This window comes from Rhinolophus sinicus, linkage group LG03 (genome assembly GCF_036562045.2).
Source record: "Rhinolophus sinicus isolate RSC01 linkage group LG03, ASM3656204v1, whole genome shotgun sequence".
Lineage (NCBI taxonomy): Eukaryota > Metazoa > Chordata > Mammalia > Chiroptera > Rhinolophidae > Rhinolophus > Rhinolophus sinicus.
The window spans coordinates 67,514,479-67,526,906 of record NC_133753.1 but is presented as its reverse complement, the minus strand read 5'-3'; the positions used below and the strand labels follow the sequence as shown (position 1 = coordinate 67,526,906).

The 12,428-nt window shown below is 41.9% G+C and overlaps 1 protein-coding gene and 1 long non-coding RNA gene across 7 annotated transcripts in view; both read right to left on the bottom strand.

Moving 5' to 3' along the window:
* Nucleotides 1-644: 644 nt before the first annotated feature.
* Nucleotides 645-2,853, bottom strand: LOC141570603 (uncharacterized). The gene is made up of 3 exons (XR_012494792.1): nucleotides 2,182-2,853; nucleotides 1,611-1,813; nucleotides 645-904 (listed from the first exon to the last, which is right to left on the bottom strand). It is a non-coding gene; the product is annotated as an uncharacterized LOC141570603 (long non-coding RNA).
* A 7,606-nt stretch (nucleotides 2,854-10,459) lies between these two features.
* MEIS2 (Meis homeobox 2) overlaps nucleotides 10,460-12,428 on the bottom strand; it is a 202,134-nt gene continuing 200,165 nt past the window's right edge. For all 6 annotated transcript variants that reach the window (XM_074327925.1, XM_074327926.1, XM_074327923.1 and 3 more), the window contains one exon: nucleotides 10,460-11,891. In XM_074327925.1, the coding sequence (XP_074184026.1) occupies nucleotides 11,605-11,891 (287 nt within the window). In that variant the 3' untranslated portion in view covers nucleotides 10,460-11,604. The remainder of the gene's footprint in view (nucleotides 11,892-12,428) is intronic.

Here is a 12,428-nt window from a genome sequence, read left to right as displayed (position 1 = left end):
TAGCCTCAGGGTAACAGTTCCCATCGCTCCATCGGAGGTGGGAGCTCCAACTCCACTTGCTATTGGAAACAGCTCCCCGCAGGAGAGCTGTCTGCTCAGTTAGGAAGGGGCGCGTTTGCATTGATTTTCTGTGGCATCTGGAAATTTGCAGGGTTTGAAGACTAATTTTTAGGATGGTTTAATTTTTTGTTAGCCACCTCCCCTCGTTTCAGCATTTTGCTTTTTCAAATGTTAATTGCTGTGTATTTCTCTGAAAGGTCTCCCCAACTCAGGGCTCTAAAGGAAAACACAAGCTTTTGCCCTTTTTGGGGGCGTCCTTCCCTAGGGCTCTAGGAACAGAGGGGCACTGCTTCCATTTTTGTCAGAATGACCAGTAATGGGGTATTCACACCTCTTTCTCCATGTCTAATTAGGGCTTTGAGGTTTATGAGAGGAAAATAGCGCGCGTACACACACACACACACACACACACACACATACACAGCCAGCACTCAAATACAGAATTAGGTGGAGCCAGCTTGAAAGTGTAATATTGTTTGCTCCTTGACAAGTGTCTACTTCTCTTTTCCATAATTTCTATTTGACAGAAAAGCCTTCCGAATTCAAATGACAAAAGTCAGCCAATAGACATGGACGAGCGAACATCTTTTACATGTCCACAGCCTTCAACTTACTAAATTGGTGTGTATTTTAAAAAATATTATTTTCAGGGGGAAAAAATAAAACAAATGCACCTTCACTGTTGTTAGTATTTTCTTGTCATCAAATGTAGACACATCATTTGATTTTTTTTCTCCTTTGTAGTGCAAGATGGGGAAATAAGAAATCAACAGCAGCCTTTTAACAGCAGCAAATGCAAGACTTTTGAGATGGTTCTCTTTGCTTCTGTTTTTCCTTCTTTGCCCTTAAAGCAAAACAAAAACAAAGATAAAAAAGGAAGAAACACTATTCCTAGGGAAGAGTTTATTTTGTTGCCACAATAAAGGGGTGGAGACAGTTAACAGCTATTTGAGATGATAATGCTTAGTGATCCCATTCTTTTAATCATCCTCTTCAAGTGCTTTAAGATTAATGGCAAGAGGTGTTTTTCGGTTCCTTGTAAGGACTTTTGCATTAATTTACTGAGAACATTGACCAGACTGTCAATGTCTCCAAATTTCATTAAGTCAAACTGAGACAAATACAATGAGATTTTCATATTTTCTTCATCTATGAGTATCTTACTGTAAATATTATTTGGATTCAGTTGCAACAGGGGACACGTGCTTCTATTTCCTTATTATAGGTAGACAGCTATAGATATATGAAATAGGTGTTTTATATGTAAACACATTATATATATATATATATATATATATATATATATATATATATATATATATGTACACACACACATATATTTAAATGAACCAATATTGTTTGCAGATAACTTCCCCTCCACTTCCGAGCTTAATGAAGACCTCTCAAAAAGTCAACTCCAGTGGCAGGCGGCAGATTCTGTTTCCCCCAGACCAGGATTTTTGTTTAAAGTACGTTTGAACGCACTGAACTTCTTCAAAACAGACCAAAAGATAATGAGAATAACTTAGAGTATAAATATTTAACTTTACCTCAGTTGACACAATAGCCCCAGCAATTCTTCAGACACAACCCGACTGAGGCATCACTTGACTGGCGTGCAGACCCAGGCTGCCTCTGCCTTGCCCAAGGAGAGCTGTTCCCTGAAGTGCCCCGGCTCCCGTCCTCGTCCGGAAGCATCCCCAAAGCGGAAGGTTGGACATGGAGTAACACAGGTGGGGGTGGGGGTGGGGTTCTAGGGAGAAGCGAGGAAAGAGAACGGAGTTTTAAACCAGAAGGTCCTGGTACTCTGGCAAGAAATGAACGTCAAGAGACCCACCTTTCCCTTGCCGTCCTTCCCTCCTGGTGTTCCTTCCCCCGCGCCTCATTTCTGAGAGCAGTTTGCACAAAACCCCGCAATCCGGTACTTAAAAAAGCAAAACCCCAAACTCCCCACAAACTAAAGGAGTTCCTCATTGCATATTTTCACTCTTTACACGGGGTCTAGCTGTGCTCAGAAGACTTTTCCGAGTCAAGTCTGCTCTAGCAGCTCCTTTCCCAAGAGTAGAGGCTTTGGTGGAGTCGGCGGGTCCGCCAGCCGGAGATGTCCCCGGCTCTCGTTACCTGGCCGCCCGCGCGTTCGAGTTGTCAGACATCCAGTGGAGAGTCCTGCGGAAGCCGAGAAAACGCTTCTATGCACCGAAACAGTAGAAAACCAACCCAAACCTTGTCTAACAGTCCCGGTCCCACACCTTGCATTTGACGTGAAGCACCAGGGTAATAAGATCAAAGATATTGGCCGTTTATTTTGGTGCATTTCAGCTAGTCTTTCCGTTTCCAGCAAAACTGAGAAGCACGGGCGAAGAAAGAACAGGAACACCCGGGGGGAAAGACGTGTGTGTATACAACTTTTAAACACGTGCTCTATTTTGAAAAAAAAATCGGACAGGGGCCGGTATTTCTTTGCGGTGCAGGAAAGGGTCATTCAAGACAAGGAACTACCGTGTTTCCCCGAAAATAAGACCTAACTGGAAAATAAGCCCTAGCTTGATTGTTCAGGATGACATCCCCTAAACATAAGCCCTAAAGCGTCTTTTGGAGCAAACCTGAATATAAGACCCGGTCTTATTTTCAGGGAAACACGGTATCTGAATTCTGAAAGCGATTCCTCTGGACCTGACTGAAATAGGGCGAGTTCCCTGGGAGTTTAATTTTGAGACGCCGCAGTGTGTTGTTTTCTATTGGCCTCTTTCCACATCAGATACCCATTTAAACAACAACAACAAAAAAACAAAAAAAAACACTTCTATAGCATCTATTAAAAACATTTCCTTGTAGTCAGAACCTACAGTTCGGCAGAAACAAACCAACCAACCACAGTAAAAAAACCCGGAGAATAAAGAGATTTGGAAAAAGAAAATGTGTCCCTTTTCTAGTCACTTGACAGTTTATTCCCCTGAGGCCAAGTGAAGTGGTGTGGGGGGTGAGGAGGGGTTCCTTCGATTTTTATTATTATTTTTATCATTTACTCATTTAAATGTTCAGCTTTGACAAGCTATTCCCCTGCCGTGGGGTTTTGCTGCAGAGCAGAGGTGGGGGCAGTGGAAGAAGTCTGTGAAGGGGGGCTGGGGCGCAGAAAAACACGATTTGCTTCGCGGGGGGCTGACCCTCAGAGTTCTACTCCACTGGCCAGCAGGGGGCGCTCTGATGTTATCTCTGGATCAGACAGCCGAGCGGCTCAAAGCTGCAAGACAGGCTTTGCAGTTTCACGCAGCTGCAAAAGGAAGGGGAGGGGGAATTGTAGCTCCTAAACCCTCAGAAGCTATTCTACTTGGGTTATTTACCCTCCGTTCGAAATGTACCTACGTCTCACTTTACCTACCCACCCTGCGTAAAGTGCAATCCCCTCCTCATCAACCTTTCATCTGCATCTATGCAGCACATGTATAATCTCTCTCCCTAGCCTTGGAATACACATTTATGCAACTTATTAAATGCGACGATGAATAGTCAACATTTTTTTCGCCCGTTAGTTCCGCTGATCCAAGCAGGATTTATTTGCAGATCTCACATCCCGGAGCCATAATGCAGTGATTTTTTTTTTCCTTAAATAAAATTGGTCAAATGTTGACAACCTTTAAGCCAATCTAACACTCAAGATTAGTGATGGGAAACTAATGAGAAAATATCAGATCCCCAGGCCTGAGGGCTGCCAATTAAATCTTCGCTGATTGAAAAATAAAAGCGGACTTGGGGTGTGAGCCCGGCTCAACTTCAACTATTAATTTAACATGTTGCCCGGCTCCGCGCGCCTTCTTTCCTCTATAAACAGCTTCCCGTAATAGAGCTTCTTCCTCTCATCCCTCAACCTAAAAGCCAAGTGTTATTTCTCAGAATATTTCAAGAGGTCCAAATCAGGATGATCGTCTCTTACACGGTAAATATTAGGCCTTTAAGCAATATGATTTAACTAATTAGAAAATTTACATCATTAAGTCTCAGGGAGAGAGAAAAGAGAAACAAATCTGCCAGTCATTTTAAAGGAGACAGGCACTATTGAAGTGTGAAGAAATCGGCTCTAATTCAAAAAGGCAATCGGGCAGAAAAAGCCCTCAACATTACCCTGCTAGTTATTAATCAGAAAGGGCTCTCTCTCCTCCCTGCACTCCCTCCTCTCATAGGAGAGTTTAAGTTCCTGTTTTTGCCAGTGGCCCATGTCATATTTATATTGAGGTTTTGTCTGCTAAAGGATTAAAATTGGAAAATGTTTCAATCTGAAGAACCCAGAATCCTCAAAGGGAAAAATATTCACAGACTCACCTCTCTTCCAGACAAGTAAACCTGTTGTGACAAACAATTCTCACCACCCTCTTTATTTTTTTTTCATTCTTTCGTGTTTTTTTTTTTTTTTCCTTCCCATTAAGTTTCTATTTTGAAACCTGCTTGGTGAGAACTAGCCTTTGTGTTCTGCTCCCCTCCCCTCCTTTCTTGCACCCCTCCTTCCTCCAAAGCGAGAAACTTAGCCTGAAAGCAGAAAAGTACAAATACATTAACAAAGCCCCACTCACTTGATAAAAAGGCCATGGTCTAGGCTTACATGTCAGGAATCTAAGGGAAGGGGGATCAAGCTGGTGGGTCTACAGACAAAAGATGATGAACTAGAAATTCCCCTACCTATGTATAATATTTGATAGAGTGTGTGGCTAAAGTGAAAAAGAAAAGGCAAGTAGGTGAGACTTACTTTAGAGTGCCTTGTGGTGTTGTGTGGCTTTCTCTCCCCACCCCCACCCCCATTCAGCTTAAAACAGCTACCTCATTATACCTAGGTGCCCCTTCCCATGTACTCTTACTGAAGTCCTTGGTACCCCACACACATAGCCTTTTCCCTGGTCTTCTCATTCCCAGCAAATTAACTGAAGAGGGACCTGCAAAGGAACTTGGTGGGTGTGTAGTTCCATTTGGAAACTCAGGCCCTTCCTGGCATCTCTGAGGACTTGTTCTTAAACAGACACTGGGTATAAAAAAAATTAATAGCAAGTCTTAGATATTCAATTCCCCTTCATTATTATTTCTTTTTAAATTACAAAGAGGTCCCAAAGGCTCATTTTTCTGCCTAGCCCTATTCTTCTCTTATTAGGTTCCATTCTAGCCTCATTTTCTTAGCGTCCTTTCCATCTTACAATTCTGAAAGTTTCACTACCTTGCTTTCCACCAAGCCCCTGGGCCTGGATTTCTCAAATCTTCGGGCTTCTGTGGGCCTGGAGCAGCTCTTCAATGCCATTCTCCACCTTACCAGATTTCAACTGCAGAAGAGAGCAGTAGCAGACCTGGGCTATTAACACACCACAGTTAATTCTCTGCGGGAACTTTTACTAGGTGGGACGTGTGGAAGGAGAAAACATCTGTAAACAGTGAATGCACTTGAGGGTGGGGAATGGGTTCTGACATGGAGGCCAGCACACATATAAAATATGGCAGAACTTGTGAAAGAACCAGTTAGGAGTTAAATTTCGGAGAAATAAGGAGAGAGAGAGGGTGGGGAGCATTGGGAAGAGTCTAGAAGAAGGCTGCCCAAATGCTGCTTCTTTTCTGACCGTCACAGAGCAGATGGGAGTGGAACGTGCTCCTCTTTGAGAAATATTAGAGTAACATGGGCACTTCTGTCACTTTCAGGAGGCGGGACACAGAGAGGTGAAAATATACAAGACAATGGCCTCTGGCACTGGAGGGCTCCCCACCCTTTGTCCCAACCCTCTAGGCACCCTCCTTACCTTGGTTGCCTACATTTGATCTGACACACTGGGCTTTCCTGGGAAGGGAAACAGACCACGAGAACCAACCGGTCTCCTGCATCCACTCCGAAGCCAAGAAGCAGTACAATAAAATTTACAGTGCCTTTAACAACTCGCAAGTAAAGCATTAAAATTCCCTTTAATTGAGAAAATATTGATTTTGAAGTCTAGAAAAAGCGAAATCGTAATTTAACTGCGAACTTTCAGGCGAGAATATAGCGTATTATGTCGCCGTATTATGGATCCACGCTTTATAACCACGCGACATCACATCTTTAATTGCGCTACTTTATGAAGTGATAAAGACAAAAGATAACCCGACTTAGGCAAAAGCATAAAAAAAAAAAAGACGACGACGACCTAAAATAATTTCCCTTTCCAGTTATTTATACAAGAGTTGTCTCTTTTTTTGAAGCAGGAGAAAAAAATGCCCAAAGGGGAGGAAAGAAATAAAAAGAACGGAAAACCACAGACCAGTCTAAAAGCAACTCACATTAGCAAATCCGTTGATATTCTTTACCAAAGGAGGAATGAAGCCAACACATTTAAGAAAATGCATTCACGGGCAAAATTGCATCCTCCTTGAAACGAAACAAACCTGGGTCTATTTTCTTATTTTACTCCCCCATTCTTTTGGGGGTTGGTGGGTCGCAGAATCCATTGGTGGATAGGGAAGGGAAAGAAAAATCAGGCTTTCTATGTTATTTCTGTATCGGTTTTTGGTATTATAGAGGAGTAAAGAAGTTTTTGTGTGGTGGTTTTTCATTGATCAGTCACTCTGAGCTAATGTAATTATCCTCATCAATAGGAGGCTGCAGAGAGAATCATTATGTGGGTGACATTGATAAATGATCGCCCAGGAACGGCCCTCTCGCGGGCAACCCCCACATCTGACCCTCCCACACACACAATGTAGTCATAGAAACACCTAGAGAACCTCGGGCACCGCCGCGGAAGGGGCCAGAGAGGGAAGAAAAGCCTGGGGCGACCGAGGTGGGGGTGGGGGCGAATGGGGACAGCCAGTCCCAGATCCAAACCAGTTCCAACGACAAAAACAGCCAATGGCGGGGAGCGCGGAGGGCGTTGCGGGAGGGAGAATCCCCCTTCCCAGCAGCAGACCCTCGCACAGTTGCTCATAACAAAGTGAAAATCCGCCCTCCAGACGGACCCATTCCTCCACACCTTTTCCCATGTGCGACCTCACCACCACCAACATCTGATGTTTGCCGAGACACGCATTCAAATAGGTTTCTCCCAAGGAGTTCAATGATTAGGTTGCAAACCCTGTAGGCATCTCATTCTCACGCGGGTCCCCCCGTTCAAAACACCCCAAACCAACAACAAACCAAACCCATCCGAACAAAGACAGCAGCTGGGCGACCCACGCCCAGCGTTCCCCCACTTATTTACTGGGCGACCCCTTCCTTTCTCTTCACCTCCTAACCCAGTGCCTCTGATTATGAGATAATGGATTTTGCGATTGTTCCTGGCAGGGTAAAAAAAAAAAAAAAAATCCCCACCGAACCCCGGGTTTTCATCTTTTGACTGTTTTATTTAAGCCAATGGGAAAGTACTGAGAGTAGTAATTGATTCATAATGATCCATAAATCGATGTCGGAAAGCGGGAGTGGGGGGGGGATGCATGGAGGTGTATGAAGAGTGGGGGGGGGGTTGATGCTGTTTATTTTATTTCTAAAGCTTCAGCTAAAGTAGCTTTGACACTGTTGGGGCTGGAGGGGAGGAGCTGTTGGGCTCTGCTGGATCATCCATCATCGCTGTCACCCAGAGTCTGCCCGGAGGAGCCCTAGACGCAATCTCCCTTCTGTCTCTACACCGAAACTATTAATATTAAAACCTCCCTTCAAACACTGCCCCGACGGTCTCCATTCTCATCACAATCCGACCGGCCTCCCCCATCAGACCCTCATTTCCCCTGCGCCGCAGCTTGCTCCCAGCCAGAGCCAGGACGGAGGGAGCTCGACGACCGCGTGCGACACCCTTAGTTGATTACTGCAACTGTTAGGTGCCCCGCTATCCTACCCCTATCAATTTGAAGCATGTCTGTCTACCTCCGTCACACATACACGCGCGCGCGCGCAAAGGGGAGGCCAGATGAGGGCTGGGGCAGCCCACACCGAAGGAGAGAGTCTGCACGCCCTTGCCTCTTCCCAGGCTCCGGGACGCGCGTCCGCACCAACCCTGCTCAGAGGGCGGCGGGGACAGTGGCTGCGAAGCGAGGGCCACTGGGCACGTCCTGCCCAGACACTGGCCTTTCTAACACAGTGGCAACTTGCGGCGAGGTCCGGCTCCTTATCAAATTGCTGGCCTGCAAGACTAATGGGGAACTTGTGGAAGATCCCTGTCCAGTCCCTTTGAAGGAAGGTCCCTCTTCTGACAGCTGTTAGAGATATTAGCCATATTTCCCTTCCCAGATCTGCTCCGGGTTAACGGGCCCACGGGGGCGGGAGGGGGCAAGGGGGCCAGGAGGATTCTGATTGAGTCTCCTGGGCAAATCTAACTAGGGTGAGCTAGGGAGAGTGGGAGCGCTGACCTGGGGGTTGGGGGGAACGGGTGGATGGAAAATACAGACTTTTCTGGTCCTTTTCTCTTTTTCCTTTAAAATGTGGCTTCTTGCTCAATCACCAACCCTTAACAGATGGCGACTACAGTTCTCTCAGAATTTCTTAAAGAAAGGGAAACCTTTGGAATTTATTTCTGCTTTTGCTTTTCCATATAAATAAAAAGTGTTTTTATATTACTCTTGTTTTGGAGAACATAAGCAATTTTATTCAGACTACAGTATTTCCTTTAACACTATATGGTTGTCAAAACACCATTCCCAGTTTCTTTGCTTTTGACAGCTGAGTCTTTCTTAAATATACCCAAATCGGAACTCTTTATACTAAATAGTAAACCCGAGATAGGAGGAAGTGCCTTCCGAGGTGGTATAAAAAAGGCATTATACAAATTGGACAACTCTACCACCTCTCAGTCTTGGCTTATGGGGGAGGGGGGCAAGGAAATGCAAACAAATATTATTACAATTATTACTCATCTCCAAATATTTAAGAGGGTTAAGGTTAACAAGATAGGATGTGGGTTTGTTGAAGAAATGAACCCTGAGGTTATTTTATTCATTTAAACCAAGGCTAGAGAGCTCTGAGATCAAAACTTTGATGAAATAGATTAATAATAATTGCATTAAACACTTCCTAAACATGAGCCAATTAGCAAGTAAACCCTTCAGTATTTACTTTACTGAGAGGAAAGGAAGAAAAACTTTGCCAAAAAACTGTTCAGCTGATGTGAGAGTTAATTTATAAATGGAGAACTTGTCAAAATTTACTTAAAAGCATCTAAAGTAAAAATATACAAATATTTAAATTTTGCAAAGAAACTCCATGTGAAACGGGGTAACAAAAATGAGAGGGAGACTGTCTCTTTTCCAAGTGGTGCAGAATTTCTCCATTAATAGTTTGAATCATAAGTGTTATTTCTATGTTTAAGCAGTACCACATTAAAGTGATAAACGTATTTATAAAAATTATACCTAACTAAAAATAATACAAAACAATAGTTTATTTCCTTGTTCCTTATTATACAACTTCTATTAATGTCTTCTGCAGTGGGAAGATGGAAGAACCCCAAATAAGATACAAACTTGGATTTCTGAGATAGTGAACTATTTCCCTATCAAGCTGACATCACACAACTAGGTCAAGTCTGTATTATCCTTTTTAAACATAGGATTCAAAATTTAGGTGTTACAAAATTCCAGGATGGTATATTTTTTTGAAAAATTGGGGAGGCATGCAAATATCTCACACTTTTATTCACTTTGCACACATTGGCAGGCATTGTGTGTATGCATTATCAGTAAGCTAATGACAAGGATTTCTAGGAATGTTGCATGAGATTTTGAAAATGGCATTAGAGTGCTTGTTTTGTTGTTGTTTTAGAAAAAAAAAATTGTTTAGTCACCAAATCACCACAATAGCATGCCTGCATATGGAGGTGTCTGAAATAAAAAAAAATCATAATATAATTTATATTAAATATTAATGATTAAGTAATCTTTTCAACTAAGGATTTCAAACTCCATAGAAGTTTACTCATCTATGAACATCTATATGTAAATTTTAATTTACATATTCAACAGTATTTTAGTAAGACAGAAAAAACACAGGCAGATGAATTATCTTTGAGCACAGACGTTAGTTATTTCTTATGATGCAAAATTAACCCTGCAAAAGCCCTTTATTCTGGCAGAGGATGAACATGCAAAACTTTATCTAAAAGTACTTTTTTTTAACATCATGCACCTAAAAAGGAGGTTTGGGCACATTGAAGGTGATCTTTCAACCTGACACATACACACACACACACACCCACTACACACACCAAATTTCATACCTTTAGAAGTTTTCTGCTGGGAGAATTTTTAGCCAACTATACATAGGCTACAGATGGTTACCTTAAAAATCGTTGGTAAGTTAAGTTTCAAATATACTCAACGTCTGGGGATAAAACCATCACCTAATTTGAACACTGTATATAATAGGGATTGTGCAACCTTACCTTAAAACTATTAAAAACACAAAAGCCTAACAAAAAATCAAAAATGAAATATTTATTACCGCATTTTGTGACTTAACACCTTTTTTAACATAACGTCACAGTCCTCATACAAGTATTTTAATGTAAATTTGACAAAGCTTAAAGGTAACAGCATTTTCTTCTAGTGAGGAACACGTGCTGAGAAAAGAATTCATGGACATACAATACCAATTCCACAGCAGATCTGATACTAGCAAAAACATTCTTTTTTTTTTCAATTGAGGTAAACACATAGAATATCTAACATGAAACAATTAATAGACCGAACTCTGTACGAAGTTTGTTACAGTATTCTCTTGCTCCTTTTTTTTTTTTATCCCCCAAGCTTTGAGTTTCAGATCAAGTCCTAGTCGTGGTGCTATGATCATTAATCACTTTTTTTGTGTTGAGGAGGGCTGCCCAACTGAAGATTGTTTGTCCACAGCCAAGGCTTAGAACTCCTGGAAGAAGCTCCTGCTCTGTCTTTAAATCTTCATTGGCAAGCTCTTTGAAGAAGAGTCCCCCAAAATAATAAGAATTGGCTTATGAAGCACAAACTATAAAGATCTGTTTGAAACTAAAGGACACATTTATGGAGGAACAAAGGCCGAGCATGGAAACGCATTCTTGAAGCTGGAGTCCAAGGGTTGAGTGAGGTTCAGCCACAAGTTCACTGTGGTCTCCAGCGTGGTTCTTTTCTCATTGGCCCAACAGGTTTAAAATATACCACAGTCTCTCCTGGATAGTGAATTCACTGATGAACCAAAACAGTCATTCTTTTGGGAACAACACACATAGTGTGGAAAACAAGGATATATTTTTTTTCTCTTCTAAAACTATTTGAGGCAACATAACGGAGTGATCAACAGAAATGTACAAGTTTAACTTAGTTCCTATGTTTATACTACAGTAGTTATAACTCTCGGAGTCTTTTTCCAGAGGATCTTTACATGGACAGAATTGTCTCAGTGAGCCCATGACTTCACATTTGTGTTCTTGTCTCATTGGTCCTCTGTTGCTTGATGAAAAATGACAAAAGTAAAAAATAATCACAGCTGTCTGGAATTTCATATTAAGTGTCAACATCTGGTCAAAGTTCAGAAAGTCTTAAAATAGTTTTTGCGTGTGTTTCCTTTTCCCTTGAGTTCCCGTATTTATATTACTGGGCATGAATGTCCATAACCTGTCCGCCAACATTGGGATCTACAGAATTTAACATTGTGGGACTCTGTGCTGACATAGTCATTCCAGGGTGGGTAGGGGGTCCTCCGTGCATCATCATGGCTGGGTGGTGGGGATGGCTTGGCAAATATGAATGCATGGGGGGTCCATGTCTTAATTGAGTAGGGTGTGGGGTCATCTGGGGAGGAGTGTAACTTGGCTGTGCCATACTCATTCCCATAGGACCACCCTGAGAAACGTAGTCCCCTGGCATGCTCTGCAAACCTGAAAAGAGAGAGGGAAAAAGAAAGCAGGTCAAATTCCTAAACATTTTTATACTTTACCCATCAAAGATGAAAAGAAAAAAAAAAAACAACAGACACTGCAAATCTTATATCTAAATTTAGCTGCAGATTCTTGCCAATGTTTGCAGACATTCAAATTGTAGTTTGCATTTAATTTCATCGCACAGCAGTATAATGCAACACAACAGAACTAAATATTTAATGCAACTAAATGTCATAAAGTGGAACTGTTTTTCAAAATGGTATTCAGTACATTTCTTTGATAAATGCAATAAGAATATAAATTCTAAGTTGAGTTTTATCAGTTAACTGTTGATTTCTCATTTATTTTCCTTTGTTGCATTTATAGATATAGCCAAAAATTGCAGATATTAAAATAAAGTCGACACATTATCATATCTATATTTCTTCATGAAAAATTTACTACACAAAACATTGTGGCATACTCATTTTGAAGGGATGGCCTTTTATGTATATTTAAAATGAAGCCCTCCTTTTGAATTAGAGGCATTCTTAT